This window comes from Hylaeus volcanicus, chromosome 3, assembly GCF_026283585.1.
Source record: "Hylaeus volcanicus isolate JK05 chromosome 3, UHH_iyHylVolc1.0_haploid, whole genome shotgun sequence".
Taxonomy (NCBI): Eukaryota; Metazoa; Arthropoda; class Insecta; order Hymenoptera; family Colletidae; genus Hylaeus; species Hylaeus volcanicus.
This window is the reverse complement of record NC_071978.1, coordinates 3,697,313-3,711,224: the sequence shown is the minus strand read 5'-3', so window position 1 is coordinate 3,711,224 and position 13,912 is coordinate 3,697,313. Positions and strand designations below refer to the sequence as shown.

The 13,912-nt window shown below is 45.5% G+C and overlaps 3 protein-coding genes across 8 annotated transcripts in view; all 3 read left to right on the top strand.

The window, feature by feature from the left end:
* The window catches only part of LOC128873993 (longitudinals lacking protein-like), an 89,485-nt gene extending 80,137 nt beyond the window's left edge, over positions 1-9,348 (top strand). Inside the window, exons 7-9 of one of the 5 annotated variants that reach the window (XM_054118133.1) lie at positions 6,484-6,789; positions 7,631-7,989; positions 8,254-9,348. In XM_054118133.1, coding sequence (XP_053974108.1) covers positions 6,484-6,789; positions 7,631-7,950 — 626 coding nt within the window. In that variant the 3' untranslated portion in view covers positions 7,951-7,989; positions 8,254-9,348. Of the gene's footprint in view, positions 1-3,612; positions 4,435-5,277; positions 6,442-6,483; positions 6,790-7,630 lie in introns of those variants that run through there. The other 4 variants (XM_054118132.1, XM_054118157.1, XM_054118158.1 and 1 more) reach the window with 4 other exon arrangements.
* Positions 2-3,606, top strand: LOC128874000 (zinc finger protein 771-like). Of its 2 annotated transcripts, none has more exons than XM_054118193.1 (2): positions 2-361; positions 560-3,606. In XM_054118193.1, exons 1-2 carry the CDS (start codon positions 292-294, stop codon positions 970-972), a joined length of 483 nt encoding a protein of 160 aa, XP_053974168.1. In that variant the 5' UTR covers positions 2-291; the 3' UTR covers positions 973-3,606. The 2 variants fall into 2 exon arrangements, with proteins under 2 accessions (XP_053974168.1, XP_053974167.1); XM_054118192.1 differs by having other exon boundaries at positions 554-3,606.
* LOC128873520 (zinc finger protein 358-like) lies at positions 8,307-9,882 on the top strand. Its single transcript, XM_054117145.1, has 2 exons — positions 8,307-8,493; positions 9,584-9,882. Exons 1-2 carry the CDS (start codon positions 8,307-8,309, stop codon positions 9,880-9,882), a joined length of 486 nt encoding a protein of 161 aa, XP_053973120.1.
* Positions 9,883-13,912: the final 4,030 nt, after the last annotated feature.

The following is a 13,912-nucleotide window of genomic DNA, read 5'->3' as shown; positions in this document are numbered from 1 at the left end:
TATATTAAGCTGATGTTGTGATATACGTATACCAAGACAGAGTAGAGGAAAGTGTCCGAGCTCCGGAGCTCGGTATGGACATGCCTGGTGCGAGTAATCGATTCCTCTGCGTTCTTAAGTAATCGTACGGTCAACCAGGACACGTCATGGATCTCATCACGCGAAGACTGCTGCCGCAACGATTTTGTTTTTTTTCATAGATTTATTTATCATTACCGTAGACTAAGAGGTTGATCCTTGCTGTAGACACTAGTATAACAAAGCGCGTTAAAGTCGTTTTCGAGTCGCGCTATGATTAATCGTGGAACGATTGAAATCGGTTCGACGTTATCGTCTCGAAGATCATCCGCAATTTATCAAGGTATCTTTCTTTTTCCGTTAAAGCTCGCGAGTCCGAAGCATGCGATCCGATCCAATCGATGAACGTTCCCGACAGGAGTATCCCCGATTTCTCGATCCCTCCTCCGATATCTCTCTGATCACTCTCACAATTTCTCTATCTCTGTATCTCCCATCGACGACGCTTCCACCGATTAACAGACCGATTTTGAAGTTTCAGGTTTCTATGCTGCGGCGCCACAGTTGGATCTAAACTTCGTTTTACAATCTTGCAAGGCGTTCGAGAGCGATGCCAACAACAGGGAGGCTGGCAGCGAGGGGGATTCCGGTGGAGCGTCCATATCGAGGTCCCTGCCGAATTACTATTCGCAGGACAGAGTGAGGAACGCCTACGCCAAGGGTTCGTTCGCCGATTGCTTCAGGAAGCCGTTCGGTTGTCCCAAGTGCGGACGATGTTTCACCGTCAAGGGCAACATGACCAGGCACCTAAAATACGAGTGCGGCCAAGCACCGAGATTCCAGTGTCCTTATTGCGAGTTCCGTAGCAAGCAAACGTCCAACGTGATGTCTCACATCAGAACCAGGCATACCGGCCAGAGAGTGTACGTGGTGCATCTCAAGTACGAGAATTGAACTTGCAGCGCGCACCGGACCCCCGTGGCCCGGAAGCTTTCGCTTAAGAACGTTACTAGAGTCGAGATTTATCTCCGCATTATCTTTAATCATTCCTAATGAACGATGATGGTGGCGTACGAAGGGTGTTTAACAAAAGTATCCACATTTTCTTAAACACCCAGCAAAAGTCGGGAACGATATTTAAGACAATCGATCGCTCACCGCGATACGGTTATCCGCCTTCGAGAGACTAGATCTCTGTCCCTTCCAAGATCTCTGTCGTCGTCCTCTCTCGGACTTCCGGAAACTGCTCGTGTGGCCCAACGGAAATGGAACTGTGCCATCGAGAGTAACACATTGCGGTCGGTTACTGTTTTTGATAAGAAAACTCCGAGGACCAATATTCGTTAATTTTTAAGCAAACCCTGTCAACTCCACCTTTCGACTCCAGTTCCGAGTCATTCGCAGAACCCATAAATGAACTTGAATTCACCAAGGGTTAACCAACACTCACAAAGAGCTACTATTATTTTTTTCCCTAGCAAAAGTCCATAAAAGAGTACAAAAGAAATTTTAGTCGAAAGTACGTAGAAGAATTCCACGTATAAGTTCCTTCCTTTCCCGAATTTCCCGAGAAGGTAAACGGGGAATGCTCGAACATTTTTCTGATTTGCGAGAAAAGATGTAGTAGCGTTAGATCAGCTTAATACTAGTCTCGAAATAAATTGTCAAGATCGTAGGAAGGAATCGCAAAGTGTTAACCGCGATGCTGATCGCACGGTGAAACGTAAGCCACGCGAGACTACGGACCCGACTCGATTAAGCAAATAATTTCGTGTATATACGTACTTACATACATACATGCATATACATATATACATATATATATATATATATTTTTCGTTGTTGACAAATTTTTAAAATGTTTTATAAAATTAGGAGAAGCGATCATTTTATGAGATGTGGGACAGGGCGATGCTCAAGCGTGTCTCGAACCTCGGTTCGGGAGACCGGTTTATTAGTTGTCTGTGCGTTACAATTTTTCCGTGCTTCTAGGAAAGATCATTCCTCGTTGAATGAACAAAACAAAAGGCGTGTTTTAAGTACAAGTCCATTTAAAGTTCCAATGAATATACGTACGGTTAAGGAGCACGAACGTTTACGATTCCTAGGCGCCCTAGATGAAGCTGTATGTTTTCTAAAAAGAAGTAACGATATCGATAAGAAATTAATTATGGTAACGACACCTTCGATGTTCGTAATAGCGAAACGAATATAAATGCACTTCCGTCTGTCGGGATCGAACGAGTCGCGGTCGCGCGCGAGACGTGCTTGGAGAGATTGTGCGAAAAGACGAGTGCATGTTTGTTGGATACGTTAAAAGTTGTTTCGAGTAAATGTTACGTCCGTTGCGTTGCGTTGTGCGTTGCATGGAAGAGGCGTGGTAAATCGTTACCCTCGTACGGTACGTTTTCCATTATAAAGACTGAAGCGCTACCAACCGAAGTAAGAAGGCTAATATATACGTGGTACAGGGTGAGGCGGTCGGGACAAACGTTATGGATTGATTTTTTTTCTCTCTTTTTTTTTTTTTTTTTGGTAAACGTTACGTCGATGGAGGACATCACGAAGGAACTTCCTCAGCTGTGGAGAGACTGGACGTTAGACCGGTGAACAGGCACAGATCTCTTAAACCGAAGACCAAGGTGTACGGCGGTGAAATCGGTTCCGATCGTATCGAGCCGTTTCGAAAAACCAAAGGCGTCGTTGCTCTTCGTCTCGCGGCGAAGATGTTGTTTTTCTTTTACTTTTTTTTTTTAAGTTTTTATTCCTGTTGCTCTAATTGCACCTAGACGTTTGACGTTAGTGGCCGACTGTTTTTGTTGCTGTGATATAATTAACGATGTAGTAGAAGATAAGTACGTTTTTAAATGTGCGCCTGATTTAGATCGGGCTAGAACCACGTTTACGAGACGGGATGCGCCGTACGAACCGAAAAATGTTGTTCTTTCTAATCGTTTCGTTCGGGATTACGGACCCACACGGATATAAGTGTTCGTGAAATAACATTTCGATGTCTCAACAGTTACTATTCCTCATTTTCCACGATGTTTTGTGATCGTATATCGTCGCTGTGGAATTGTAAGATACAAATAAATCGATGTTCAAATACCTCATGTACTCTACGTACGCTTGATAACGGGTGTCTTGTTTTCGAATAACTTTTCTCTCTCTCATTTTTTTTCTTTTTTTTTTTTGGTGTAAATTGCTCTCCCCTGTTTTTTTGTGAAGCTTTGACAAAGGGAACGGCGATCTTCCGCTCTTACAGTTTTTTTTGTTTTCACCGATCCCGACAAAGCTACGAAAATCCCTGGCAGTTGGGCCGCGCTTCGTGTCTTACCTTGGCAACGAATCTTCCCCAAGTTTCCTAATCTCCCAAGGATTACGTTCCTCGCTTCCTCTGTGCTTGTCCGCAGGGCGGTTTCCCTCCACCCCAGCGATCCCCTTCTTCCAGGGCAACGACGTTACGGTTTAACGATGATTAACGAGGCGAACTGTGAGGTGTGATTAGAAACGGTTGTTGGTGAGAGCCTTTCTAGGGAAGCTTGTTGGCGAAATGGTTGGAACGGTGGTTCACGAGTCCGTGTTTGCTTTCAGATATGAATTGCTGGCAGGACCTGGCTACGACGAGGCTGGGAGGACTTGGTCCCGAAGCGTCCGACGACCGTTTAGTTTACGAGCCACGGAAGATGCTGCATTACTGTCCCAAATGCAATCGCGGTTTCACGTTAAAGGGCAACCGCAACAGACACTTCAAGTACGAGTGCGGCCACGAGCCCAGATTCAAGTGCCCCTATTGCGAATTGAGGAGCAAACAAACCTCGCAGATCTATTGTCACATTAGGAAGAAACATCCGCACGAGACGGTCTTCGTGATCGATCTGAAAGTCTAAATCGATTCGCGGACAATACGTGGGAACGTTTCGAGCGGTTCCCATCGATAGATCGAGACCATGCACGCTTTATCGTTAACGCATCGCACTTTATTCAGGAGTAAAGCAATAAACGTTCTTTCCACGATGCATCGCGGTTGTTCGCACAGCATCTCGACGAGTCCAGAGCTTGTTTCGGGGCATACTCTCATCCTCGGATAATTAAAACGAAATCGGGTCTTCGGTTATCCGAGGAAGGTCGTATAACTCGAATAAGGTTGTGAGCTGGACGTTCGTAGGATGTTTAGGATAACCTTGGTATCGATATAAAAAGAAGAGTAGGTAGTACCTTAAAACCGCGTGGATAAATATGTTTAAGAAGTAATTGTTTCCTAGAAAATCGTCTAAAAAAACTATTAGTAAACATTGTAATTTTTTTACTGGACGAAGCTATTCTTCTGATTTTTTTATCATTAAATGTTATTACGTGAGCGTAGATATAAATACGGCATGAAAAATAAAGGCATAAAAATAAGTAAAATGTAATAGCGTATGAGCTAAGGTGCAGCCGGAATTTAATCTTAGATTCTGTTCTGTGCGCGTACTTGATCGCTCCTGCTTATGGGGAATCGGTTCGTTTAAGTTATTCAACAAGAATCTCATTCTTCTCTGCAAAATAAAAGAATTGCATTGCATGAAAAAAATATACAACCCAGGAGAATTATTTATTTTCTTGTTCTAATACAATTTTTAACTTTTTTATGCACAGAGAACAACTTTTCTACCGATGCTTTCGTTATGGGAACTGACAACAAAATTTTTGTTACGTTATTTTCACGTTAAGCAAGTGTACGAAATCCGTCAGTGTCATTCGAGTAAGTATTCATTAAATTAACAGTGCAGTTATCGAATACGAACTTTGGGGAGTTAGGGATCCCCAATGCTCGCAATTGGGGAACCTCTGAACTCGGAATAACGAGTCCGACTACTGAACTCCGGTAATTTTAAAAACATTTCGATATAATCTAGATCGAGTTTTTCGAACACTGACGATTCGGACTCCCATTTGATCGGGGCCCCGGGCAGAGATGTCTTTTTTGGCTCTAGGATAATCCGCTATCGCGGCGATCGGTGCGAAATGCAGACATCGTTGGCGAATGGACCCTAAGCGCTGCTTCCTTACTCTTCGCGAGGAGTAACTCCTCTCACTTGGCGATTCGTCGTTGGCGAGAACGATACTCTTCCGTTTGATGCTCTCGGAAGCGTATCGTTGTTGCCGATGACGTATCGCAAAGACGGATGCTCCCGACGAACCTACGAATCTAACCCTGTCACGTTTCCCCGTAATCAATTCATCGTTTCGCTAACCGTTCCGTTTCTTTGATTTCAGTGGACCCCACGTCTCGTATGCTGTACGGGAGCGGTTACACCGGCAATCTGTACCGGAAGGCACGGAAATTGGAGACGTCGGAGGTCGTCTTCAGGTCGCGTCGACTCAGATACAGCAGGAAGGACCACGTGTGCCCCAAGTGCGGGAACGGTTACACAGTGGCGAAAAGTCTGAACCGTCATCTCCGTTACGAGTGCGGCGTCGCGCCGCGATTCAAATGTCCTTACTGCGGCAATCGTGGCAAGCAGAGGGCTCACGTGAAGGACCACATACGTAGAATACACTCGGGTCAACGTGTCTACATCATCGACTCGCCCTGATCGTCGAGGTGTCAAGCTCGTTGATTCGACCGTTTCCCAGTTTTTCTCTGTTCGTCGCGCGTTTCCTTCATAGGATTCACCGCGCACCTAATCGGGGCTGCTCGTAGGGGCACGGAACGCGCTCGTAGCGTCGCATGAATTAATCTTTGACTACCGAATCGCGTCGATTCGGGAGAAGAAATCTTCTTTGTTTGAAAACAAAACCATTTCTATTGGGCTACGAACGTGTTCCATCGCGCTGCTTGCCGACGCCGGCCGTCTGGGCACCCGACGCGTTGCACCCTCAGCCCCTGACAGCGATAAGTTCACGAGGAATTGTGCTGTTGCAGACTTTAAGGCCGTCGATGTTACTTCGAACCTCGTTGGAACATGGCGCTGTCCACGACGGCCTCTTTTTCTCCGTTGAATGTTTCTCATTGGTTCCATGCTGTATTAATTTTGTATACGATTCTCGAACAACGCTGGTTACAACCGTTCTTTTGTACATATGATCGAATAAAAGCATTCCAACGATGCTACTGTGGATTTGAAGAGTGCAGCGGTGCCCGAGGTTGGTCGCGAATTTCAGGAATCGAGTTTTCGTACTTCGTGCCGAGATCTCGCGTTTATTTCGATTTATTTTGTCACGCGCTGTTTCTTCGTTCCTCCAAACATTTTTCAGTTCTCTCGACGACGATATACGGATACGCGACAGCTTTCAGCGACCAGGTGACGGGATAATAACTCGCGGGAAAGTAACTCGATCTCCTTCGTAACGATTAAACAGACAAAAAAAAGAAATCTTCCATCCCATAACTTTTTTGTTTTTCCATTTATTGCCCGGCCGGTCACAAAACACGTCTTCGAAGATTCTAATTCCTCGTTTGTTTGATCTTTCTTCTTTTAGACGTCAAGAGAATCAAAATCGAAGCAGACCTGGAGAACCTGTGCTCGGTGGTGATGGAAGAGAAGAGGGACTTCGATTACGAGGAAGAGAAACCTTTGAGCTCGAGAAGACGAAGAACCAACACCCTCAGGGACATCGAGAGGCACACGTGCTCCAGGTGCTCCAAGAGTTACATTCACGCCTGGCACTTAAAGAGGCACACCAAGTTCGAATGCGGCCAGGAACCGAAAGTCCAGTGTCCTTACTGCGCAGCCCGGATGAAGCAACGCGGTCACGTTTACAGACACATCCGCCAGTGCCATCGCGGTCAGAACGTCTACGTGATCGATCTCAATTAGCGATCTGCGCGTCTACTACCTCGTTTCTCGCGCGCTCCATGTTCCTGTTTATCGCTGAAACCTGCTCGCATAAGAGAGCGGAGAAGCGATCATTTTTCGCGGACTCGAAACTTACGTGTCATTTATCGTTCGAGACGTTAAACTCCCGATTAGGAGACAATCGAATCGACTGCTGTGTGCAATGTTTGTAGAATATGGTTAACGATGCGACGTACGGCGAACGACGTCTTTCCCTTTGGAGAAACTAAGGGGCCTCTTTACCGTAGACGCGTGAACAATGATTTTTCAGGACTCGATATTCTGGACGACGTTTATCCCTGTGTACCTTCTTCTACCCGTTTCTATCCTCCTTTTGTCCATTTACCGGTTCGTAGAATGGTCTGGAAAAAGATACGTGGTTATATTTGTTACAGAATCGTTGAAACTATTTTTACACGAAAAGAAGAAAATAACCAAAGTTTGTCGAAGGTAGGGGGACCCCTTATCCAAGCAAGGCTCGTTACGAGAGATTCCGTCGCAGAGGCAGAGTACTTCAGACTATTTTACTTAAAGTTATCATTTTTTATTAATCCGTTCTGTTACCATAATTTTATTGTACGCATTACGTGGACGAAAAAGTATTAGAGAGAATAAATTCCAAATAAGAACACGATCGATTGTTTCTGTAAGTAGCGATACACTTTACGTTGCTGCGTTCTCATTGCTCCATCCCCTTCTATCGTGTACGATTGTTCTGTTGATAACGTCTTGCGATGTCGGTTCGATCGCGGAGCGGGACGAGATTTCTAATTGGACACGTTCGATTTCAGGTACGCGTCAAAGCACGTTGCGTAACCTCAGGACGGATGCGTCGCGGCGGCGCGCAGGGATCCATGGATCGGTGCAGAATCTCTGTCTGAGAGTCGGCGAATCATCGGCCAGTTTCTGTCCGCAGTGTTCCGCCAAGTTCGATCAGTTGCGCGATCTTCGCGCGCACATGATGCAAGTTTGTAAATTAACGTCGAAGAAGATATGCCCGTACTGCGACGCCCAGGCGAATGCCTCCGACGAGATCCATCGACACATCAGAAATCGTCATCCCAGCATGCGCCCCGCCGTTTTAGAGGTGTACAATATGCAGAGAAATTGAACGACGAGAACATTCCTCGAGAGAAACACCTTCATCGAGGCTCGTTTCTGCTATTTTCATACGTTCCTTTTTTTTTCTTTTCTACTCGAATAAATGCTAGATCGTTCCTTTCTCGAGCAATCTGTAAACGCGTCAATGCGGTTTGTATATTAAAACATTTAAAAACCTGTGTGTCGTGACGATTAAAGGATGTTTTAAATGGTAGTTGGGTTTCTTGTCTGACAAAGCATCCCCCAATTCGAAGCGTTTGCACGTTCATGGTCAACTAACGTCCCCCGTTTTCTTCTTCCTTGTGACTTGCAGAGTTTCCGTGCGTGGTTATTCCGAAGAGATACCAGGGGGACTGCGGCTACCCGATGATGCCCCTGATCAAGAACCTGGCGAACTTCTGGGTGTCCAAACGTGTCGACTTTCCGTATCGATGCGAGACTTGCGGCAAAGGTTACCAGCATCGCGCCACTTTGGTCAGACACACCAGGCACGAGTGCGGCAAGGAGCCGCAGTTCAAGTGTCCCTACTGCGCTCACAGGACCAAGCAACGCGGCAACCTCTATCAACACATTCGAACTAATCACCCTGGCAGAAACGTCTTTTCCAGCACCATTTAAACTAACGAATCCGTTTCGTTTCCGCTTTCTTTTTAGCACTGGACGCGTTTGCGGAACCGTGTATACTCGATGGAACAAATTTAGCGACGCTATGCTCGTAAATCGACCCAGAAATTCTGACTGGATACTTTCTACTGGATGTTCTCACGTAGTTATCCAGAAAGAAGATCGAACGCTAGATAAAGTCGTTGTATTTGTTCGATGTACTGTATAGCGATTCTCGGATAACTGGAACGATTCTCATCACTGTGTTCATTTAAACCGATCCGTTGACTTGAAGAAAGCTGCGATAAAATACTCACGTCATATAAAATGTTAAATCTTCTAACTTTCTACTGTTAATCGTCTTTGTTACTCGAGGCTGGAGGTACGGAGAAACTTCGTATCGCTACAGTTATCCGAGGATTGATGCATCTTCGCGATATACTTTTCTTGCGTTCCAAGCGAACGTTCCAAAGTTCCAACGACTAAATAAGTTTCAAACAATTCGCTTCACCTGCGCAAAGTTTTTGATTCCCTGCTCGAGAACCACCTTTCGGTAGATGCCAACGCGTAGGCAGATGTAAGTTATAGAAAGATCCTTTGTCGAGCTTAAGTCGTCGGGCGAAATTCTGTAACGCGATAGAGTAACCCTATCATAGGGTAGACATTCGATAGGAGAATTTGCATCGTTCGAGAGTAAAATCGAGCGATCGCACGACACGTGTAAATCTATCCGTGCGTCTGTAGGCATGTGCCAAATTTCACGACAAATAAAGAGCAACGTTTGTAAAGCATTTGGACATACACACATCGCTGTTCCAACGCATATATTGTTCTTGATCCGTTCTCCTTTGTGTACGTCGAGGCGTTTTCATCGTTTTATTTGGCTTGCATCTGGTCCAGCCGTCTGGTCGCAAATCGCAGATACCTAGACGAGACGGCGCGTTGCATTGTACCGTTTTTCGAGAGACGAGTGCTTCCCGAACGCGTTTCGCGCGCAAACGCGCTTTAACGAGAGATTGTTATTCTTCCTTTTTTTCCAGATCTATCGTGGTCCGGCTATCATTACCACGGCGGAACGGTCGACGAACGTAAGATACCGTTAACGTCGAATACCGCGAGCTCGAAGATACCGCAGAGATCTAGCAGCTGCTTGGACAAGAAACCGGGTTGCTTCAGGTGTCCCAGGTGCAACAAAGGCTATCGTTGGCTCAGGAACATGAAGAACCACCTGAGAATCGAGTGCGGGAAAGACCCGAAGGAGTGTTGCCCGTACTGTCCTCATAGAACGAAATACAAGAGCAGCTTGCAGAAGCACATCCTACGCATTCACTTCGGATGATAAGCGAGAAGGTCTCTACGCGACCGTTAGTGATTACCTCGTTGCATTAGTGATTGAAATCGATAAATCGCGCGCATGACGAGTACCAGGGTGGTCTTCTAAGAGTAGAATCGGTGGAGGGTGAAGTGTGTACATACGCATGTATATTTATATATAGTCGGACAGAGCATGTCACAAGTGTTTGATCGAATGTTTGCTCTGTAATCAATAAATTATTCATGGAACGAGAATCACGTTGATGTCTCACGACAGTCTCGATCATCCTTAACGAGACGCTACGAGCTGCGCGGCTTCTCGACGTTGTAAGGGGAGCTGTTTGCCATCGCGACAACACGCTAACTAGAATATTTGTTTCAGGTAGCAAGTACGTATGCGAGTGGTGCAGTCGACCCTTCGTCTGGTCCTCGAGTCTGATCTATCATAAGAAAATGGTCTGCGGCAAACCACCGAATTTCTACTGCACCGTCTGCGACTACAAGTCCAATTTCAAGGGAAACCTAAAGAGGCACATGATAAGCAAACACCAAATGGAATTGCATTAGCGCCTCGTTCGTTCTGAAATCGAATTCTCGACGAACATCGAAACCCGTTACTTGTGTTTGCGATTGAACTGTGTCACTCAACGACAACCTTGCGTAATAAAGTGCATTCCTTCGAGCCTGAGATCTATCCTTCATTCGCTGAATCGTCTACGAATATTTTCGATCGTGTACGGTTTTATTCGATACGAACTATTCGGACAGAAGCGTTCCCTTATTCGAAGGAACTTGTCCGAAGAAACTCGACTACACCCACGACTCACCTTTTCTTTTCTACCCGCAGCTTTATACTACACACGGTGACATACTCGCCTTAATTAATCTGCCAAGCTATGCGCTCTATGAAAAAACGATTGTACACAAAATTTGCATGGTTTCTATAGCGTATGTATTTTTTGTGTCTTGTATTTTAAAGATATTAAGGTCAACTTTGTGTTTTCCCAATGGAATATCCTTTTACACCGGAGTTCCATGTTCGAAATTATTTCTCGGGAAATTCCTCTTTCCCATAGGAAAGAAATTTCTGAAACAGAAAGACTATCGAACCCTGAGTGTACTTGATCATTTGCTTCGTAAACGCCAACCCGAAGATTCAACGTCGTCATAGATTTCAGGTGTTTCTTTGCTTCCGATTGGAGAGCAGGTAACTTGAGGGAACAGGAACTGCAACCGTACGCGTGAGTATTACCGCGTGCACGAGAAAGTACAGGTGTGTTAGCATCGTTGTTTCCTAGCTGCTCTTTTCGAGTAAACCGCTGATCGTTCGGACGAACGAAGGAACGCTTCTTTTTCGCGAGACTAGCGCGGGATCGAGCATCGTTGCTCCGGGATACGAGTCGGAACGATCGTCAAGGCATGCGCTTCGGTGTCTAGAAGCTACTCCCGTGCGAATCCCACGTTTTTGTTTATTCTCCCATCTCCTCTGATCGCGCACGACCTCTCCCTGCGATCGTTCTTTAACCGAAATTTCTTTCCAGATGCTCCCCTATTTCCGATCGTGAGGCCACGGCTCCACGTATGCCCCCGTTGCGGGCAAATGTACTCCTGGGCGTCAAACTTGCGGAAGCACCTCAAGATGGGCTGCGGAATGGTCACGTTCGAGACCCACTTCTCCTGCCAATATTGTCCTTACAGATCGAGGATCGAGGCCTCCTTCATCAAGCACCTGCTCTCGGTGCACAACATCAAGTAGACCGGGATACGATGAGCGGTGGATTCTTTCGCGATTTCGCGGCTGGACTCTCATTTTTATACCGTGACGCGGGTGGAAAATCGTCGTCGGCCGATCTCTGGTCTCTGCGCGCGCGACGTGACCGAGATCTGCCGAACGATCCAGGACGGAGAAACTAGGATGGACGAACGACGAATCGATTGTTAATTAGTGTCGGTGTTTCGTGGACGTTTGGTTGTAATTGGATCAGTACCTGTAATTTATCGGTATGCGTAAGTTTCTCTGTGAACGATCGGCAAAGTGCTGCGGGAAAGGGACGCTTCGGTGCGAGGATCCGCGCCGTAATCCGTGATCGTTCCTTGAACGTGTAGCGATCTATCCGAGTGTTACATTTGCCAAACATGTTGCGACACGTGCGAAAGAGTTATCATTGGTTCACGCGATAGTGTCATTAACCCCTTAGCCGCGTCATTTTGGTGCAGGAAACGCCCTTCGCAGGTGAAATATTTCAGTATATTTATCATTAGTTGTATTTGCTCTTGAAAACACCAAATTATCTTCGTATGGTGCGTTCCGTAGTTGATGGGTTAATAAACTACCCGCGGCCATACTTAACTGAACTAAATCTAGTCTAAAGGCTGTTCCTTTTGTAACGTTTATCGACGATCGATTCTGATCCGCGGTTTCGGGACTGGTTGCGCCGTGGTCGTGGACATTCTTACGAACGACCGTGGGTGTGTCTGTAGGTAAACTTTGACAACGTATGCTCCGTAGCGCGCGTTGACCGTTAAATGGTACGTCGCTGACATATCTGAAACCATTTCTCGGACCCCCGATGAATCAAATTACGTTTGATTTCCGAGGAAAGTCCAACCAAACACAAATTTTCATCTGTACATAAATATCCCTGTATTCGTAAGCGACACGATGTTGCTTTAAAACCGCAATCGATCAAGATCTGGAAACACATTTGTGCGATTTAAGTGTCAACCGATGAAAAACGTTTCATTGTCCCGAAACAGTGGTCGACGATCTTCGTCCTCGCGCGAAATCGGTAACGCGCGAATGGTAACGATAACCGACTATTTCTTACGTTGACACATGTAATTCTATTCGCGTTTGATTGTGCAAGAACTATAATTTTTCACGTTCATCGCCACGATTTTTCACCGTATCGACAAGAAAATAATCGTAGCGCGGTATACTTCTAGCATCCGGTTTTCCTACCTGTTTGATATCGAAGTGGTTGGTAGTAAGGGCAAGCATGCGTTTGCGGTCTCTGTTTCCTATAGAAATTGCTGGAGACCAATGTACATAAATATCGCAATTAACATGGTAACGCGCTGTAACTATGACGTTGTACGCTCAATCGATTCTCTGGTGTCGTTCGAATAAGAAAATGCTTCTCGAGATTCTCGTTGTCGCGTTTCTGCTTGCTCGAACTGATCAGGAAATAATTTCGAAAACGAAATCGTTACTCGTCGAAAATACACGGAACGTTTGGTAGCCAATCGTACGCTATAAAATAGAATTTAATCTAGGAGGAGAACTGAAGACTAAACAAAATCACTCTTATTATTTAACTGTAAATACGGTGTGGAAAATTGCACGAGATATTCGTTGGTACGTCCTGTCAGAATAACAGCAAATCATTTCGATTGGCCTCGGAATCGTTCGACGAACAAAGATTGCTATCGACGCGACGGATTAACCCTGGGATGACTTATGGGATCGTTTCAGACCCTCCCTCGAACTTCAATCCTATCGAATTGGGTGAAAGAATAGAAAATTCTTAACGATAGCTTTGTCTAACCAACGCTGCTAGATCTTTGGCCACCTTGCAGTATTTTCAACGTGAAATAATCAATAAAAAATAAGCTGCAAATGATATAGAAATAGGATCGAAGGGGATCTCAGGTGGTCCTCCTGGGGTTAAGTTTCGCGTAGCTACTCGCGCTAACCAAGTAGTGAATGTCAGACTCGTTTAATCCCATTCTTTATATTATCGCACGAACCGCGAGAAGCGAGTCGTACTTGTTATCAATGTTAGGAAGAATACTGTACGAGTCGCTTGTCTACGATGCATGGCGATCTAGTCTATCCGATCCATCCGATTCGATAGGTGCGTAGATCTATAGATCGGGCAACTATACTACGCAGTGGTTTAAGTGTCCCTGTGTAACGGTGTTCGACAGTCGATTGCTTTTTAAATAAATACCTGTGTACGTGTCCGAGTTAATGAAGAGATTCTTCGAGGAACGTCCCGTTTCGTTTTGCTTGTTATTTTGTAAACCATTTTTTTTTCCTTCTGTTTCATTGG